At 34.7% G+C, this 20,963-nt stretch overlaps 1 protein-coding gene across 2 annotated transcripts; it reads left to right on the top strand.

The window, feature by feature from the left end:
- Nucleotides 1–15,367: 15,367 nt before the first annotated feature.
- LOC135678546 (uncharacterized) lies at nt 15,368–19,575 on the top strand. 2 transcript variants are annotated; one of them, XM_065191478.1, is made up of 3 exons: nt 15,368–15,651; nt 16,935–17,597; nt 19,065–19,575. In XM_065191478.1, the coding sequence occupies exons 2-3, from the start codon at nt 17,050–17,052 to the stop codon at nt 19,132–19,134; spliced, it is 618 nt and encodes a 205-aa protein (XP_065047550.1). In that variant the 5' UTR covers nt 15,368–15,651; nt 16,935–17,049; the 3' UTR covers nt 19,135–19,575. The 2 variants fall into 2 exon arrangements, with proteins under 2 accessions (XP_065047550.1, XP_065047553.1); XM_065191481.1 differs by having other exon boundaries at nt 15,368–15,694.
- The last annotated feature ends 1,388 nt before the right edge of the window (nt 19,576–20,963 follow it).

Raw genomic sequence — 20,963 nt, 5'->3', positions numbered from 1 at the left:
TATATATAGATATATATATAAATATATATACATATATACATACATATGTATACATATATATGTATATATATACATATACATATATATACATATACATATATATACATATATATATATGTATATATATATATATATACATATATGTATATATACATACATATATATATGTATGCATATATGTATATATATATACATATATATATATACATATACATATATATATATACATATATATATATACATATATATATATACATATATATATATATATGTGTGTGTATATTTATATATTTATATTTATATTTATATTTATAACTTGAAATCATTTATGAATCAAGATCTCTTATTATGTGTTCTCATATCATTCCTTCTTATTGAGATTTATCCAAATGAATCATGATTTCTCCTTTGATTTCTTAGAATCATAACTTGAATTTTTTTTATGAATCCATATTTTTAATGATTCCTTCTTTTACTAGAGAGGAGAATTATACAAACAAACTATGATCTTGATAACTATAACTTAAGATTTTTATATAAATCAATATTGTTCACTATGATTCCTTCGTTTTACTAAAGATAATATTTTTTCAAAATTTTCTCTTGATTTCTCAAAATTTATAACATAAGATTACCTTTAAAGATCATTGACTATTTAATCTCCTAAGATTTCATTTTGTTATTTACTAAAGAGGATATTTATCAAAATTGACTCATGGTCTTTTAGCATTTATGATTTGATCTTTCATTTTTTATGATTGAAATATTGATGTAAACTTATCGTTGTTATTAATATTTATTATGAGCTGAAAATTGATGTAAAAAGAAAAAGTATGCTATCAAACAAAGGGGAAGAAAGAATTGTTAGCTCAAAACTTACAAACTTGCATATTGCAAAAGGAAAAAAAATTAATAGCTTACAATCTCAAGTAAAAGTGCTATCTTGCTCATCTTAAGAAGCAAAACTTACAAACTTGCACATTGTAAAAGGAAGCAAGAATTGCTAGCTTGCACACTTCAACAAGAGGCAAAAATTGCTATATTGCAAAGAGAAGCAAAGTTAGCATATCTTTAAAACTTGCTAGTTGTATTTCTCCTTTTTGTTGATGACAAAGGGGGAGAAGGTATGATGGTGATTATATATGGTAGGATGTAATGTACTTTGATATTTTGATATCATAATGATTTTGAATCATCTATGTAATGATGATTTTATATTTTAAAAATATACATGATTATTTGGTATTATGCATGTAATAATTCAACTTATGATAATGATGTATGCAATGTGCTTTGATATTTTGATACAATGATGATTTGGAACAATGTATATAATGATGATTTTATATTTTAAAAATATACATGATAATTTGGTATTATGCATGCTATACTTCGACTTATGATAATGATGCATGCAATGATGAACTATTCATACTTTAAATTACTTTTACTTGAATTCAATTTGAATTGAAGGTTCATCTCATTATGACATATTGATAGAGAGAGTTTAGTTAAACTCTATCATCGGTTGTCATCATCAAAAAGGGAGATTTTTAAATCTTGGATTTTAATGATGAAATTGATTAATAATTTTATGATCTAATATACATTTTCAGTGACATAGGATTAGCTTCGATCATGAAAAGACAATTTGATTAAAGCAAGAAGAATCAATGTTGGGCCAAAGTAGAATATATCAAAAGATTGGACGTTGAGCCGAAGGCTCAGTCGATATGTCAGTAGAAGGCTTCGTGCTATGAGATTGGGCATCAAGCCAAGAAGATCGGACATTACGCTTGTAATATCCCCCATTTTTAAAAAAATTTAATAAATGCTTATTTGTAAATATGAGGATTATTTAATAATTTTTTTTATATTAAATAATATTATAATAGAAGTTTAATATGATTTATGAAAGTTTCAGATTTAAGTTTAAAAAAAAAAAAAACAAAACAAAATAAAACAAAAAATATAGTGGACATGTGTCACTATCTAACCTAAGGTTGGTGCCACTTATCTTTGCTCTAAAGATGACACCTAGCCCTTTTCATGCATGCATGATACCTTGCAACTTTTGCATTAGCCAAAACCCAAATAATTAGATGAAAAGTTAAAGAAAACAAACCTGAAGAGTTGCAGCCAACGTGAGTTTGAGAAGAGAAGGGAAGAAGAAGAAGAAGAAGAGGAATTGAAGAAGAAGATTTGATTGAGGTTTTGCATCAACTCCCCCCATTTGGGAATCAAATTTGTTTAAGGCAAGTGTTCTAATCTCTTCCTACAGAATTCCTAATCTCTGTTTTCCTTTTAATTCTTCATAAATGCAAAAGATTTCAGCTTAGTACCAAACCGTTCTTTCCTTTTGATACAAAGCCATGAATCTGAAATTTTTCGGTAATCTGACTTCTGTACATTGTTTTCGATCTAACTTTTAGCACTAAACTCTGATTTAGGTAAAACCTATTCCATTTGAAAGTAGACTCAAATATCTTTATTTTGACACTAAGATTTAATGATTTGGAGTTTAAATACCTACTAAGACTTCTGTTTCAATTAACCCTACAGATTCTGCAAAATAGAGACTGAAATTTCTGACCTCTTGTTGCTTAACTACTTATAACTTTCTGCTATGAACTCAGATTCATACAAAGTATGATTTATTCGAAGCTAGACTCAAAATGCTTTCTTTATATACCTGATTTGAAATTTTCGGAGAATAATTGCTAACTAAAACATCTGCTTTCATCGACCCAATGAATTCAGTAAAACAGAGCAAATATTTTCAGACCTTTGGCTACGAAATTATCTGTAACTCCCTGTTGTAAATTCCAATTCTTGTCAAACTTAATTTTCCTAAAATTAGATTGATAAAGCTTTCTAATGACACATATTTTTCATAAATTGGAGCATAATTGGTTATCGAAATAGTTCATACAATGTCCCTATCAAATTCTGCCAGAATCGAGCTTTGGTCGATTTCGGCTCTCCTTGTTTCTTCTCTTTGGAAATCGATTTCGGCAAACACTCTTCAGTTAAGCTTTACATTATTACCTTAAATTCCTGTATACTTTTGTCCTTTATTTATTTGTCTGCAGCTATCATCTAAAGTTCATGTTTTCAGCGTAATGATTCGGCACATGCATCCCATTGTTCCGCATTTGCTTTCGATATGTGCCTCTTCCAGTTTCATTTCTTTGGATATTGAATTCATCTAACTTTCTTATTTCAATTGAGCCATATGTGATTTCTTGAAATCCTTGTATACTCCTGCTTTTGTTTCCTTTTAAATCTGAATACATTTGTGAAAGATTCTGTTTGTATCGTATTGACTCGAAAGGCATATGTACATTTCGTTGTTCCGAATGTGCTTCTGATATGTGTCAATGTTATTGTTCATACTACCCTTTTGTACTCTGGTGTCTTGTGGGATATTGTGAACCTTTGCCAGAAATGGTAAAGGGAGTTATGCTTAGAGCCCGCGATTGCTCTGCCGGCCCCATTGACTTCACTCAGACGTGGGTGGATGGAGCTCCCAGACGTGGGAGACTTATGCTTGGTGGTCATCCAGAAATGGATGAATCACATTATGTATGTGGTCCCACAGCGCCATCTATGCTCATTGATATGATATCCAAAGCTTTGTTTATGAATTCATATTATGCTTTGGATAAAAATGGAATGCATGCTACATCAAGAATGACATTCAAGCTTGTGTTCATTATTCGGTTCACTTATTATACTTTGAAGTGTTTCGTTTGTCATTATTATGCCCCCAAACACTCTTATACCTTTGGATATGCACCTAAATACTTCATGTGCCATTTGATACATGCCTAAATGCTTCCTTTGCCAATGAAATGCTCTAATTTCCTTTCTCCTATTGTTATGTCTAATGCTTGTTTTTGAACGAGGTAAACCTTTGTGATTTTATATCAAAAGAGATGACTTCAAATGAACACTTGTATTTCTAGTTTTGTATCTTGATACTAAGCTTGCTTGAACTTCTCCTATCGCCATGGATATGTTAGACGCTTGCTGAGCTCTTTATGCTCACCCCGTTGCTATATAAATTTTTCAGGGTAGCTTGTCACGCACTGAAAAGCTAGAATTGGGTTAAAGTAGTGAAAGGCTAGAAGATTTTTGAGCTAATCTTTGTTGGATGATGGTTTTTGTTGTATAGTAAACTTTACTTCTGATGTATCGTTAAGAATCTGTTGATACTTATGTGTTGTAAAATGTCAAAGGACCGCTCATGTGTATGGAATGATAAGTTTAAGATGTGTAAGGATAAGAACTCATGGTAAATAATTATCTTTTTGTGATTGTATATACTTCTATGATTATGGATTTGTGTTGTGGTTGATGTTTAGTTGACTTGTCTTTGGATTTTGTGAATCTCTAAGTGAAGTGGATTATGATTTATGTAATGTACATGTTTATGAATTGTGAATATTGATAGATTGAATGATTCTTAGTATCCTCAAATTGTTAGATTGGATCCTGGATTGAATTGATGATCAATTATAATATTATTGATTTTTAGACAGGGTCACACTTCCTGAATGCGATAATTCAGGGGGGCGTGACATAGTTGGTATCAGAGCATGATTTGAGGATTTCTAAGAATTTTGATATACTAGATGTGTAATAAATTTTGAGGTTTAGTGATTTTTATTTAGAGACTGATCAAAAGTTTTTTTTTTTTTGTTATTTTTAGGAAGCAAGGATGACAAGGTCATCTGGTTCTCCTGTTGCATCTACTTCTGATCAATTGAGTGGAATTATGAAAACTCTAGAGGCGATGACACAAGTAATGCAACAACAAGTCCGACCGGGAAGAAATGATGAAGGTGGGAATTCAAACCAGACTGGGTTGGGAATTGAACAGTTTAAAAAGCTTAGTCCTCCCAGTTTTGGTGGTGAGCCTGATCCAATGGTAGCAGAACAATGGATGATGCGGATGGAGAAAATATTTGATGTTTTAAATTGCCCAGATGATAAGAAGGTTTCTCTTGCCACCTTCATGCTAGAAGGAGAGGCTGAGCACTGGTGGCGAACTATGAAGAGGATTTCTGAAGCTCGACAGGAGCCAATCACTTGGAAGGTATTTACAGAGAAGTTCAATGATAAATATTTTCCAGATTGTATCAGAGAGCAGAAAGAATTGGAATTCCTGAATCTCATCTAGGGAAATTTGACAGTAGCCAAATATGAGTCTAAATTCACCGAGCTCTCTAGATTTGCCACACATATGATTGATGATGAATATAGGAAAGCAAGAAGATTTGAAAGAGGATTAAGGCCGGCAATAAGAAGCCGGATATCAGTTTTAAAACTCCAAGTATACACTGATGTAGTAGAAAGAGCTTTCATACTTGAAAAAGACTTGGAGGAGATCCAAGAAATCAGGGACAAGAATAGCAAGGATAAGTTTGTTGGTAAAAGTAAGAGAGGAAATGAAGCAGAAAGAAGTAACAAGAAGGTAAAGGTACCTAGATTTGAGGAAGGAACTTCATCGCAAAGAACTCTATCGTGTACAAAATGTGGACGTAATCATGAAACAAGTGAGTGTTTTCGGGTGACTGGAGCCTGTTTTGCTTGTGGAAAGTTAGATCATAAAGTCAGAGACTGCCCACTAAACAAGAAGAAAGAGCCGCTACTCCCTAAGCCGACAGCCCATGCTAGAGTATATGCTATCACAGAACAAGATTCCAGAGCCTCTAAATCAGTGGTTAAAGGTATTCTACATGTTTCTAATAGAAATGCAAAAGTTTTGTTTGATCCTGGCTCCAACTTGTCTTTTGTTTCACAATATTTTGCTTGTTACTTGGGCATTCAACCTAAACCACTAGATTATTTGCTACACGTAACTACTGCTGTTGGGGATTCCTTGACTACAAATCTGGTTTATCCATCTTGTTTGATTTCTATTGGAGAACATGAACTCCTTGCCGATTTGATACTCCTAGAAATCCAAGGTTTTGATATTATACTTGGCATGGATTGGCTATCTTCCTATCATGCTAGTATTGATTGCTATACAAAAATAATTACTTTCTGCATACCAGATCAGCCTATATTTTACTTTGAGGGTATTAGGCATGATTTGCCTCCTTGCTTGATATCAACACTTCAAGCTTATCGTCTTATGCAGAAGGGTTGTTTTTGTTACATTGTGTGTGTAAAGGAGCATTCAAATCAAGAAACTCACCTAAATGAAATTACAGTGGTCAAAGAGTTCCCTGATGTATTTCCAGATGAATTGCCTGGTTTACCTCCAGATAGAGAGGGAGAATTTGCTATTAATTTGGTCCCTGGGACAGCCCCAATATCTAAGCCACCCTACAGAATGGCACCACTCGAGCTCGAGGAATTGAAGAAGCAAATACAAGAATTGTTAGATAAGGGTTTCATTCGACCCAACGTCTCACCGTGGGGTGCTCCAGTGCTATTAGTTAAGAAGAAGGATGGGACGTTGAGGCTTTGTATTGATTATAGACAGTTGAATCAAGTGACCATAAAAAACAAGTATCCCCTACCCAGGATTGATGACTTGTTTGATCAATTGCAGGGTGCACAAGTATTCTCCAAGATTGATCTAAGATCATGTTACTATCAGTTGAAGGTCAAGAAGGAGGATATTCCAAAAACAGCCTTTAGGACCCGATATGGTCACTACGAATTTTTAGTTATGCCTTTTGGCTTGACTAATGCTCCTGCAGCTTTTATGGAACTGATGAATAGAATATTTCAGCCACTCTTAGATGATTGTGTAATTGTATTCATTGATGACATATTAGTATATTCAAGAAGTAATCAAGAGCATGATAAACACTTGAGAGATGTATTATCTATACTAAGAGAAAAGAAGCTGTATGCAAAGTTCAGCAAATGTGAATTTTGGTTGAAGGAAATTGCTTTCTTAGGCCACGTGATTTCAGGAAGGGGCATATCTGTTGATCCAAAGAAGGTGGAAGCAGTAGTTAATTGGGAAGTGCCAACAAATGTAACAGAAATTAGAAGTTTCTTGGGCATGGCAGGTTATTACAGGAGATTTGTGGAGGGATTTTCTCAAATTGCTCATCCCCTTACCAAACTGACTCAAAAGAATGCGAAATTTGAATGGAGTGGTGATTGTGAGCAAAGTTTCCAAGAATTAAAAAGAAGATTAACTAGTGCCCCTATTCTCACTATTCCAAGTGGTAATGAAGGATTTGTAGTTTATACTGATGCTTCAAGAAAAGGCCTTGGAAGTGTTTTGATGCAAGAAGGGAAAGTAATTGCTTATGCTTCAAGGCAGCTAAAGAATTATGAATTGAATTATCCGACTCATGATTTGGAATTGGCAGCAATCATCTTTGCTCTAAAGATTTGGAGACATTACTTGTATGGGCGGACATTTGATATCTTCACTGATCACAAGAGTTTAAAGTATATCTTTACACAGAATGAGTTAAATATGAGGCAGCGAAGATGGATAGAACTTCTGAAGGATTATGATTGTACCATCCGTTATCACCCAGGTAAAGCAAATGTTGTAGCTGATGCACTTAGTAGAAAATCTACAAGTTTTATGGCTAGTCTAGTGGTGAAGCAATGGAAGCTATTAGAAAGAAATTATGATTCAAATGTAATAAGGAAAGGGCAAGACTCAATAATGTTGATGGCCTCTATCCAGGTGCAAACTGATCTCATTCAACAAATTAAAGAAGGACAACTACGAGATCCACATTTAATATACTTGAGGAATGAAGTTGAAAAGGGATTGAAGTTGAATTTTCAAATTTCAGATGATGGCCTATTGAGATTTGGGGATAGAATATGTGTTCCAAATGACTCAGATATCAAGAACCAAATTTTGAACGAAGGCCACAATTCAAAGTACACTATGCATCCTGGTAGCACAAAAATGTACAGAGATCTCCAAAGTCATTATTGGTGGAAAGGCATGAAGAAGGAGATTGCAATATATGTTTCAAGGTGTTTGACTTGTCAGCAAATCAAAGCAGAACACCAGAGACCTGGAGGTTTATTACAGCCCTTAGATACTCCTGAATGAAAATGGGAATGCATTACTATGGACTTTGTTTCAGGATTACCCAGAACCTCTAGAAAGCACGATGCTATTTGGGTCATTGTTGATAGGTTAACCAAATCTGCACATTTCTTACCAATCAATATGACTTATTCTCTTGATAAGCTTGCAGATTTGTATGTTGATGAAATAGTAAGACTTCATGGTGTCCCGAAGGAGATTATCTCAGATAGAGACTCCAGATTTCTTTCTAGATTGTGGAGGAGATTACAAGATTCTATGGGCACCAAAGTAAAGTTTAGCACTGCCTATCACCCTCAGACCGATGGTCAATCTGAAAGAACAATTCAAGTACTTGAGGATTTGCTTAGAGCCTATGTTATGGATTGGAGAGGTGAATGGGATAAAGATATTTCTCTTATTGAGTTCACTTACAATAATAGTTACCATTCGAGCATTCAGATGGCTCCTTATGAGGCATTGTATGGGCGAAAATGCAGAACGCCTATATGTTGGGAAGAAGTTGGTGATAAGAAGTTGTTAGCACCAGATAAAGTACAAGAGACTACTGAAAAGATTCAGGTTATCATAAAAAGGCTAAAGGCTGCTCAGAGTCGGCAAAAGAGCTATGCTGATAACAGAAGACGAGATATCGAGTTCCAAGTAGGGGATTTTGTATTCCTAAAGGTCTCCCCTTCCAAAGGCGTTGCAAGATTTGGAAAGAAAGGAAAGTTAAACCCAAGGTTCATTGGACCTTTTGAGATCCTTGAAAGAATTGGCTCTGTCGCTTACAAGATTGCCTTACCACCATCGATGTGTCATATTCATGATATATTTCATGTGTCAATGCTCAGAAAGTATATACCTGATCCCTCTCATGTCATTGAGTATGAGCCGATTGTGATTGAGAAAGACTTATTTTACAAGGAAGAGCCCATTCGGATTATTGATAAAAAGGAGAAGATCTTAAGAAATAGAATCATTACTCTGGTTAAAGTAATTTGGAAGCATCATTCTACAAATGAAACGACCTGGGAGCTAGAGGAAGAAATGAAGAAAGCTTATCCTCATCTTTTCGCTGAATGAGGTATGATAAATTTAGAGGACTAAATTTTCTTTTAAGGAGGGGAGAGTGTAATATCCCCCATTTTTAAAAAAATTTAATAAATGCTTATTTGTAAATATGAGGATTATTTAATAATTTTTTTTATATTAAATAATATTATAATAGAAGTTTAATATGATTTATGAAAGTTTCAGATTTAAGTTTAAAAAAAAAAAAAAAAACAAAATAAAACAAAAAATATAGTGGACATGTGTCACTATCTAACCTAAGGTTGGTGCCACTTATCTTTGCTCTAAAGATGACATCTAGCCCTTTTCATGCATGCATGATACCTTGCAACTTTTGCATTAGCCAAAACCCAAATAATTAGATGAAAAGTTAAAGAAAACAAACCTGAAGAGTTGCAGCCAACGTGAGTTTGAGAAGAGAAGGGAAGAAGAAGAAGAAGAAGAGGAATTGAAGAAGAAGATTTGATTGAGGTTTTGCATCAACTCCCCCCATTTGGGAATCAAATTTGTTTAAGGCAAGTGTTCTAATCTCTTCCTACAGAATTCCTAATCTCTGTTTTCCTTTTAATTCTTCATAAATGCAAAAGATTTCAGCTTAGTACCAAACCGTTCTTTCCTTTTGATACAAAGCCATGAATCTGAAATTTTTCGGTAATCTGACTTCTGTACATTGTTTTCGATCTAACTTTTAGCACTAAACTCTGATTTAGGTAAAACCTATTCCATTTGAAAGTAGACTCAAATATCTTTATTTTGACACTAAGATTTAATGATTTGGAGTTTAAATACCTACTAAGACTTCTGTTTCAATTAACCCTACAGATTCTGCAAAATAGAGACTGAAATTTCTGACCTCTTGTTGCTTAACTACTTATAACTTTCTGCTATGAACTCAGATTCATACAAAGTATGATTTATTCGAAGCTAGACTCAAAATGCTTTCTTTATATACCTGATTTGAAATTTTTGGAGAATAATTGCTAACTAAAACATCTGCTTTCATCGACCCAATGAATTCAGTAAAACAGAGCAAATATTTTCAGACCTTTGGCTACGAAATTATCTGTAACTCCCTGTTGTAAATTCCAATTCTTGTCAAACTTAATTTTCCTAAAATTAGATTGATAAAGCTTTCTAATGACACATATTTTTCATAAATTGGAGCATAATTGGTTATCGAAATAGTTCATACAATGTCCCTATCAAATTCTGCCAGAATCGAGCTTTGGTCGATTTCGGCTCTCCTTGTTTCTTCTCTTTGGAAATCGATTTCGGCAAACACTCTTCAGTTAAGCTTTACATTATTACCTTAAATTCCTGTATACTTTTGTCCTTTATTTATTTGTCTGCAGCTATCATCTAAAGTTCATGTTTTCAGCGTAATGATTCGGCACATGCATCCCATTGTTCCGCATTTGCTTTCGATATGTGCCTCTTCCAGTTTCATTTCTTTGGATATTGAATTCATCTAACTTTCTTATTTCAATTGAGCCATATGTGATTTCTTGAAATCCTTGTATACTCCTGCTTTTGTTTCCTTTTAAATCTGAATACATTTGTGAAAGATTCTGTTTGTATCGTATTGACTCGAAAGGCATATGTACATTTCGTTGTTCCGAATGTGCTTCTGATATGTGTCAATGTTATTGTTCATACTACCCTTTTGTACTCTGGTGTCTTGTGGGATATTGTGAACCTTTGCCAGAAATGGTAAAGGGAGTTATGCTTAGAGCCCGCGATTGCTCTGCCGGCCCCATTGACTTCACTCAGACGTGGGTGGATGGAGCTCCCAGACGTGGGAGACTTATGCTTGGTGGTCATCCAGAAATGGATGAATCACATTATGTATGTGGTCCCACAGCGCCATCTATGCTCATTGATATGATATCCAAAGCTTTGTTTATGAGTTCATATTATGCTTTGGATAAAAATGGAATGCATGCTACATCAAGAATGACATTCAAGCTTGTGTTCATTATTCGGTTCACTTATTATACTTTGAAGTGTTTCGTTTGTCATTATTATGCCCCCAAACACTCTTATACCTTTGGATATGCACCTAAATACTTCATGTGCCATTTGATACATGCCTAAATGCTTCCTTTGCCAATGAAATGCTCTAATTTCCTTTCTCCTATTGTTATGTCTAATGCTTGTTTTTGAACGAGGTAAACCTTTGTGATTTTATATCAAAAGAGATGACTTCAAATGAACACTTGTATTTCTAGTTTTGTATCTTGATACTAAGCTTGCTTGAACTTCTCCTATCGCCATGGATATGTTAGACGCTTGCTGAGCTCTTTATGCTCACCCCGTTGCTATATAAATTTTTCAGGGTAGCTTGTCACGCACTGAAAAGCTAGAATTGGGTTAAAGCAGTGAAAGGCTAGAAGATTTTTGAGCTAATCTTTGTTGGATGATGGTTTTTGTTGTATAGTAAACTTTACTTCTGATGTATCGTTAAGAATCTGTTGATACTTATGTGTTGTAAAATGTCAAAGGACCGCTCATGTGTATGGAATGATAAGTTTAAGATGTGTAAGGATAAGAACTCATGGTAAATAATTATCTTTTTATGATTGTATATACTTCTATGATTATGGATTTGTGTTGTGGTTGATGTTTAGTTGACTTGTCTTTGGATTTTGTGAATCTCTAAGTGAAGTGGATTATGATTTATGTAATGTACATGTTTATGAATTGTGAATATTGATAGATTGAATGATTCTTAGTATCCTCAAATTGTTAGATTGGATCCTGGATTGAATTGATGATCAATTATAATATTATTGATTTTTAGACAGGGTCACACTTCCTGAATGCGATAATTCAGGGGGGCGTGACAACGCTAAGGAGATCGGATGTTGTAGGAAGACAACATGCCTATTAGACAATATACCGATGGAAAGGATGATGCGTTGAAGGGTCAAACGAAGCACTAAATGAACCAATGGCATGATAGACAACATGTGATTAATGCTTTATAATAATTGTCTAGATCGAAATAGTTTAAGTTCTAATTTGGTTGGTTTAAAATATAATTAGGCTAACCCAATTAAGGGCCAACTAGGTCTGAATTGGGACTATTTTGTGCCAAGTGGAAGACGCATTCAGTGACCCAAAAGTTGAGTCAAGCGATGGCACCACCGATCCAGGCGGTGGATTCGCCAACGGCTCAGTCTCTAAGACATAGTCTTTGAGATAGTGTCAGGTGGTGGTACCACCCAATATCAGTGTGTCAAGTAGTAGTATCACTAGATTGGGCGGTGGTACCACCCAGTATCAAAGAGTGCTAATGGTACCCTAGATATTCAAATTTTTAGCTCCAAATTTGAATCTATTTGGGGCCTATAAAAACCCCACTCATCCTTTACACAATAACTAAGAGCAAAAAAAGAAAGAAAACTCTATTATAATATTGTGACAACTCCTCTCAAGATCTAAGTGTTGGGTGAAGTTTAAGAGAGGGGTGAGTGGTTGTAAAGGTTATCTCTTAAACTTGTGAAAGGAAAAAAAAGAGGTGTAAAAGGGTAGTTGGTATTCGCCCTTTAGAAAGAAGATCGGTAGTGGAAGCCAGTGACCTCGAGTTAAAAGGAATTAGAAGTGGATGTAGGTCACGATGACTGAACCATTATAAAATTGGTGTACTTCCCTTTCTCTACTTGTTTACTTATTTTGCAACTGCTTTACCTACCTATTACTACTTTTGTAAATGTTTTAAGTTTAAACGTCTTTCTGATACAATTTCATGGAATGAAGTTTTTAAACCGATGTGATTTTACAAAAGCACTAATTCACATCCCCTCCCCTCCTCCCCTCTCCTTAGTGTCATTCACGATCCTAACATGAGTGTGTTGGGTAGATAGCACATTATTTAGCCCATGGTGGGCTTTAATAACCTAAAGCCCATAGCCATTGAAACATTTTTTACTCTAACTCTTTTAATTGAGACTTTTGGTGGCTAGGGTTAAAAAGTGAAAAGAGGGCAACGATGGTTGTGAACATGGTTGAGAAAAAGGGAGAAGCTTAAGGGCAGAAGAATAAGAGAAGAAGAAAAGGAAAAAAGAAAAAAAAATGAGCACAACACAAAGGATGTTCTCACCTCATATTAGATCAGATTTGTAGCGGATTATTGCTATGATCACTTGGGAAGATTTTGGATATTATGTACAGTAACATAATCCTTGTATTCCTGTTATTCTTTTATGATTGTTGCTTGAGTTTTGGGTAAGAGACTCTGAAATTTATATATTCATTATTTTTATAGTGGATTTTCTCTAATTTACCCCGTGATTTTTACCCTTCGCATTGGAGGGATCTTCTATATAAATCTTAGTGTCCTATTTGATTATGATTTTTATTTAATTCAATTATGTGTTACGGTCATATACAAAGTCTTTTTTATCCTATCAACTAGTATCATAGTAAGGTTTTGGTGATATTTAATTTTTTGTGTTTGAATATGGAGGTCAGTAGTGTTTCTCGTATGATTAGCTTGAATAAAAATAATTGGATGATATGGAAACTAAGAATAGAAGATCTCTTATATTGTAAAGATTTGTATAGACCTTTATAAGGGGATAGTACAAAGCACGCAACAATGACAGATGATAAGTAGAAGAGGTTAGACCAAAAAATAATCGGGTTTATTCGATAGTGGCTCGATAACAATATCTTTCATCATATTTCTACTGAAAATTCTATTAAGAAATATGGGGCAGCATCACATGCACAGTGGAAGAACAGAAAACAAAATCATAGATTTTTCACAGAAAATATTTTATCATCGTGCGTGCATAAAATCGTAAAATAAAAAAATTACGTGTATATGAAATATGTATTACCTAAGGAGATTGTATATCCTTGAAACCTTATAAATCTGTGGGAGAGGATGAAGGAGGTCAATTATCGTCCTCTCTAATGGTGATCCACATGACAGGATCTACGAAGATACTCTTCAAATCACTGTACAATCGTCCTTTATACGCGCACCAAGCAATCAAGAAGGGGTCGACCCTTCTTGCTGTCCACACGTTCCAAACAGGGGCTATCGATTGAGTAGGAGAGGGAGAGAGGAATATAGGAGGTGACAACTAAAAGGGTAAAAATTAAAGTTGACTACAAATAATAAAGTGCAAAACGATCATAAATGTTTCACGTGCAAAACAATATCAATTTCTTAATCGTCTCTACTATGTCACCTAAATTCCTCAAATGAGACCGAGAAAAATATAAAATCATCACCAATATTATTCTTCTAAGTCTATGTCAAAATCTAAGGAATAATCAAAAGTTTAGCATGCATACAACTAAAGGAAATATGAGTGAAAAAAGAGAATTAAAGAAATAAAATAAAATAAAAATTAGAGCAAAAATGAAATGGGGAGAAAAGCATTACATGTATTAGGTGAGCCTTCGCTAATATGGATGAGGAGAGAAAAGGTGATGACAGACACAATAGGTGGTAGCACATTAGTGTGACTACTTTCTTATCGGAAGCACAAATGCTAACGATCGATCGATAAGAGTGAATGAAAAAAAAGGAGGAGAGAAAGGGGAAGACATTAGTGATTTATTTAATTTTCTTTTACAAATAAATGGTGAATATATGATTTCATCCTATCACATTATTGATAAAAATTTTATCAATCCTCAAATCTTTATCGATCATGGTAAATGACATCTTTAAAAATTATTAGATAAAATTTTAAATTAAGTGAGTGTGGTATATTATCGTCAAACTAATATTTTAGATATAAAATTTATCGAATTATATTTTAATATTTTATTAATGAGTATAGTATAAAAAATTATAAAATAATATTTTAGATCTTTAATGTTTGACAAATGAATTTGGTCAATATTTTTTTTATATAAAATTTTATTTCATCGACTCTTTCATCACCGAACATTTTGGGCATAAGAAATTCCTCTCTCACATGTAAAAGAGAGAGAGAGAGTTGATTTACTTATATTCAGAACGTAATTAATCATCTATTCATATAAACTACAAATCATCAGTCCAAATTTATCTCCAGTTTAATCAAATAAATATTGAATCTCACATACCGTTCTTCTCTACGCCTCTGGTGATACGCGAAGCGACAAGCGAATCAGGTCAAAGACTGCATCATGTGGGTCCCCATCTAAAACGGTCCTTCGAGGTAAAAGTTACGGGTCCGTCGGCGGGTAATTGTCACTTTTCTTTATAAATACGATTTAAACTTTCCGAACGCCTTCCGACCACAGAATCATCCGAGAGCCGACACCCGACGACCATCGGACGGACTAAACTCCATCAATCACTGGAGTTCGCTGATCCAATGGTCAGGATCTGCGTTTCCAAATCGATCGCCGAGCAAAGCAATAGGACGGGAGATGAATGGGAGTCGTAGCTACTACCCGAGTTTACCCTTTCTTCCGCGCCGATCCGTTCGCCTGCCCGGCCAAGACGAAGAGATCTCGGATTCACCGGAAACCGGGGTCGCCATTGCCAATCTCCGCTTGTACTCTTATCGCCTTCTGTCGCCGAGACCCCATTCGAGGTTCCATGTCCTTTTTCTTCCCTCGAAAATGAGTTCATTTGAGGTGATTTCGTCGCGCTTTTTAGATGCGAAATCGGAAACTGGAACCCTAGATTCGTGGGTACAGCTAGATATGAGTTTAGATAAAAGAAAGTGGATTAGGGTTTCGGATCCAGCATTCTTGTGGTCTACCATTCCCTCCCAAGTCCTCTTCTTTTACCAAATCATTTGTTAGATCTGTCGGTGGCGGAGTTCCTGCTTGATCTAACTGTTTTTCTAGTGGGAAGCTACTGTATTCCTGCTTGAATCTCTGTTGAATTCTGGTGGTCTTGTTGTCTGGAAAACGAGAGTTAGAAAAATGTGGTCAAGATTTGGACTTTCTTGATAATGGACTTATGGATGCTCAACTTGTAGTTAACGATAAAATCATAGTGATAGAGCAGATTGGTCTCTGAAAAAAGGAAGGTTTTTAATGCACTTGATTGGGTCTTTTTAGATTCCTCCAGAAGAAGGGCCTCTAATCACTGGCTTTGACATGGTTTTCACTGGATAATTAGTACATGGGTATTAGTCAAAGTGGGTGACAACTCTTTGCCGTGTATGGGCAAAAGCCTATCTCTCAGCATGATAAGAATATGCCTAATTAATAGATTTACAAATTCCATCTCGGGAGCCTCTAATGAAATTTAACATCTATCTGAGCGATATAGGGAACTCATTAAAGCTGGAATCAGTTCTTTCACATGAAACTTAGATCGGATCTTTTCTTCTGAGTAGATTGAACTTTCGGTAGCTTGACTTACTATTTACCATGGCACAGAAGAACTTGCTGCCCTTTGTATGTAACTTTTTTTGTTCATGGTATTTTACATACTCTTAGCTTTTCTCTTCTGACATATAGATTCTCATATATTCTTCAATTCTTTGCTTCACCTAAAACTATGCATGAACCACCCAGAAGTCTATATCAATTACCTTAGATTTTTACATCAAAACTTTACAAGCATCTATATATTTTACAAAGTATCTTGTCAAATAATTGTTAGGTGGCAGTGATTGCAATGAGATGGTCATCTTTATTCCACTTGATTTTAATCCAATGCCTCAAAACCATTTTGCTTTAATTTCAACCCACCCTACTACATGTTTGTTCTTTATTGATCATTACATAATGATTAATAAATTCCATTATTGCTGAAACTATATTTCTGCATCAGATAGATGGAAAATAAGTACCTATCTCGTCTGAGATTAAGCAGTGTCTTGTTGTGCTTTTTCTGAATTTCTTTTTATTTTCGCTGCAGTTAGTTATATCTATGATAGAGGGAAGGATAAGGCCAACTTCAAAGACAGAAGCACATCCCTACATCAGTAAACTCGATGAAGCTTCTGCTTATTTGGTTTGGGTGAGCTGTTGAAATGCTTTTGGCTGTGGAAGGAGGAGGGTTCTTTTCTTCTTCTGCATCAGGGTATAGCAGTGGTCTTGCCCTTCTGATTTTTGGCCGGAGAAATGATGAACAGCCCATAAAAGTTTCACCATGGAGTCACTACCTGTTGGTGGAGCAAGAATTTGAGCCAGAATCTCAGCTGGCTTCTAGGAAAAAGCAAAATTCTCAGGGATGCACTTCCTTCATATGTTTCAAGTGTGCTTGCGCACAACTCGATGGAGAATCTCCTAGTAAAGTTGGTCTGGTTAACCATTCTGAAACTTTATCGGATTCATCATGTTCTGACAGGAGCAAGGTATTAATCAATGATGCTGCCACTGTGAGCGAGAGGAAGCCATGCCTCAAGAGTAATCTAAAGAAGCTTTCTAGAGATTGTTCAACAGTGTATGAAGGTGATGATCCCCATGAATTTTTGGAAGGAGCGGAAAATGAAACATCTTGTTGCACCGTAGGTAGGAAAGTTCAGTGGACAGATAAATGTGGCAAAGAGCTGGTAGAGATAAGAGAATTTGAGCTCAGGTATGTTTGCTTGCAAATATTAGTGAATAATATAAAGAGTTTTGTCGACATCATGCTACTTACTAGTGCATCCCTGCTGCACAAACACGGAGACAAGATCAGGGGTAATTGTGTTGGCCTCTCATTTAGATCATTTAATCTTTGACTCTAGCTTGTCATCATTGAGTCTAGTCATGAGTAACAAAAGAATTTGTTTGTGAAATGGCTTCAAATTAATTAAAGATGGTTTTAGTCTCTAGAATGATCATGTATATCTGAACTAGTTTCATGCCACATCCCAGAGTAAAACTTTGAATACCCTTCCCAGTTTCTATGCTGGTTAATTAGACCTAATACTCAATAATGCCATTCATAAAGGTTTTCCTCTGTAATTTCCTAAAATGCCCATTTTCTGCTGTTGGATTTTAAAATATGCCCTTTTTGAGGCACTTGAGTTTACTTCTATTGTATAATTTTGGAAGTCCCCAAAGTAGTCAAAACATTGGTTTACTTCTATTATCTAATATTGGAAATCCTGAAAATAATACACATGTAAAGGTAGCTGCATCCTGTTTGTCTTTCTCCACTCCGTTGTAATTGATGACTCCAAGAGTATTTCTGGTATTAGGCAGAGGGATAAGCAAGCATGACAAACGGTTCAGATCCAATGGGCAAGAATTGATGCATGCTGGATCTTATGTTCTTAAGAGAATAGCTTTGAACTGGCTGCATGATCATGAAAATTATGAATGATACTAACTGATAGTAAGTGATTTTAATCTATCCACAATGTGTTGGTTTAACAGGATCAACCTTACATCCCTTGACCCCTTTGACGTTGGTATAGTTTTCAAGAAGTATAGCGGTTAGTTTGTCAAGCTAGTATAAGTTCTTATTGACCGGTTAGATAGTCTAATGTTGTAATTTCATGTTCTGGACTCTGAAGTAGGGTTGTCGATTATGGTCTGCACTCTGAGATTTCCTTTTCTTTCTTTTGTTTTTAATAATAAGGACATTATGACTGGAAATTAACAGGGGATAGATTGATATGGGAAGCAAAGGTCCAGTATTAGTAGGATTCTGGTTGACATGTCTTTAGGTTTGAGAAAATTGAGACTATAGATTACAAAATTTTATGAGGGTTAATGTCAAATCTTGGGGAGGATAAATTGAGACAGATTAGAGCCATAAATGGATTTTGTAAGAAGCTGATGAGTGGGCTTTCTAACTTGCTTCTGAATATGGACTTTGCTTCCTGGACTAATGGAGTAATTGTTCGTCTTCCGGGTGGTCTTACCATCGATTGCCATTTAGCTAGTATCAGTGTTTTTTTTTTTCTTATCATAAAATCTTTGGCTTAAATATAACAAATTTGTGAAGAAGCCAAAGGTCACCGACGTTCAAACTCTCACATTTAGCTTAAAAATATGCTTACCCTTGTTGTGCTTACTGTACATTTGCTAATATGGAATCTTCAAAAATTTGCAGCGATGATGGTCTATCAGATGAGGAATTCAAGCATGAAAAAGTCAGAAGATGTGAATGTGTAATCCAGTAGAATTTATATATGCACAGACAGATGCAAAGACCCAAGCAGATCAGATCGGAGAAGCGCGGTAATATTTTGGTGACCTCCGGAAGCTCTGATTTAATGGGCTGGTATCAACCGGTCAACAACTCCATTACAACCGAAAAAAAGCTTCTTTGGAGGACTTCCTTGGGACATTTTTGTGTATCATTTTATTTGTTTCAGCCGCCATGTCTGCTTGTCCTGATTCCTTCCAGGACATTTTTGGCTTTGGCAATCTGGGCTCATCCTGTTTGCCTTGTCCGTACTGTAATCTTCGTATAGTGCTTCTGTGTTTAAACATTATGTTGTTTATTGCTGTATCAAACAAAGTGAACATTTTTGTGTCTAAATAGACTCTGCTCCCCTGCATCTATCTTTGTATTCGTGATGCCTGTGAGGTAATCAACAAAAGGTTACTTTCATAGCTCAGCAACTTAATTGTTGCCAATTTCAGAGCAAATCTTTCGGTTGTTAAAAAGCTTGAGAACTGCGCCAGAACAATTTGTTGGCTATGTATAGATATGGTGGTGGGTTAGTCACTTGTCATTCATTTCTTGCTGTCCTTTTAGTTTTTTTTTAGTCACAAAATATTTTTATCAATGGATAATTTTCTTAGAAATGGATATTTTTATCACTAATTAGCTTTTATCCTCTATTGAGAAATTATCGAAAGATATCTTTTTGGCATTGCAAGTATCCTTTTTTTTTTTTTCTTTTATCCTCTATTGATAATTTTCTTTTATGGTCTTTCTTTTTAGGAAGAAAGAGAAAAAGATTTGGAAGGAGCAAGCAACTTAGGAGGAGGTGGGAAGAGAGGTAAAGTAGCAAAACAACTTAGGAGTAGGAAATAGAGGAAGAGGTATTAAGGGGAAAACTGAGATTCACAGAAAAAAGGGATAATTTTGAATATAAGGTAATTTTAAGTAAATTGATTAGAATATAAGGTAATTTTAAGTAAATTAACTTTTTGAATTTTTAAATTTTTTCTTGAATTTTAAGTCAGTGACATGATTTTTTTGTACGAGGAAATCTCGTTGTTTTGTCGAGGAAAATTCTTCCTCGTAACTTGTATAAATAGGAAGAACATATCAATAAACTTTAATGAAAAAAAATATTTTTTATCATTCTTCATATTAATAAATAATCAATCAATTTTAGTGGAATTTTTTTTCATGTACTACTATCAGACAACTACTGTCAAACCTGAAGGAGGTCTTGTCTTTTAAATATGGAGGGAATAAGGGAGGTGTGCTTGATGGAGGACTTATAAATGCATTTAAGGGCAAAATTTAGGACCCTAAGGTAATACATTCATTCCTTTCTATAGTGACAAGTGTTGATGGAAGCTTCATCCTAAATCATTGGAACATTGAGTTGTAGTTGGAATGAGGAGAGTGGTTTTGCTAGTAAGCTGTGCTTAGGCTTAAGCAAGCATCAAATTAGGCTTTTCATCCTCATGCAAGAATAGAGCCTTCCATAACACATAAGGTGATTGCCTATACCTCTAATTAGACCTAACAACACATCGTTATCGGAATCATCGATTACGATTTGACAACAATTAATATCGAAACTCAATCGATAAGGGCCGATTTTGAAATTGAAATCGGAACTAAATCGACGATTACAAGTTCTAGTTTGATCGATTTTGATTCCGATTTTAACTAATACTTTTTAATATTTTTTTATTAAAAATTTATAATATCAAAATTTTATAATTTTATTTTTAAGTTTTAAAAATTTGATCTACATCCATAATAACTTGAGTGTAGATGTGTAATGACGTAACAAAAAAAACTTGATATAAAACTAAGTAA

Source organism: Musa acuminata, chromosome BXJ1-1, assembly GCF_036884655.1.
Source record: "Musa acuminata AAA Group cultivar baxijiao chromosome BXJ1-1, Cavendish_Baxijiao_AAA, whole genome shotgun sequence".
NCBI classification, from domain to species: domain Eukaryota; kingdom Viridiplantae; phylum Streptophyta; class Magnoliopsida; order Zingiberales; family Musaceae; genus Musa; species Musa acuminata.
The sequence above is the reverse complement of the archived record's forward strand: the minus strand, read 5'-3'. Positions and strand labels throughout refer to the sequence as shown.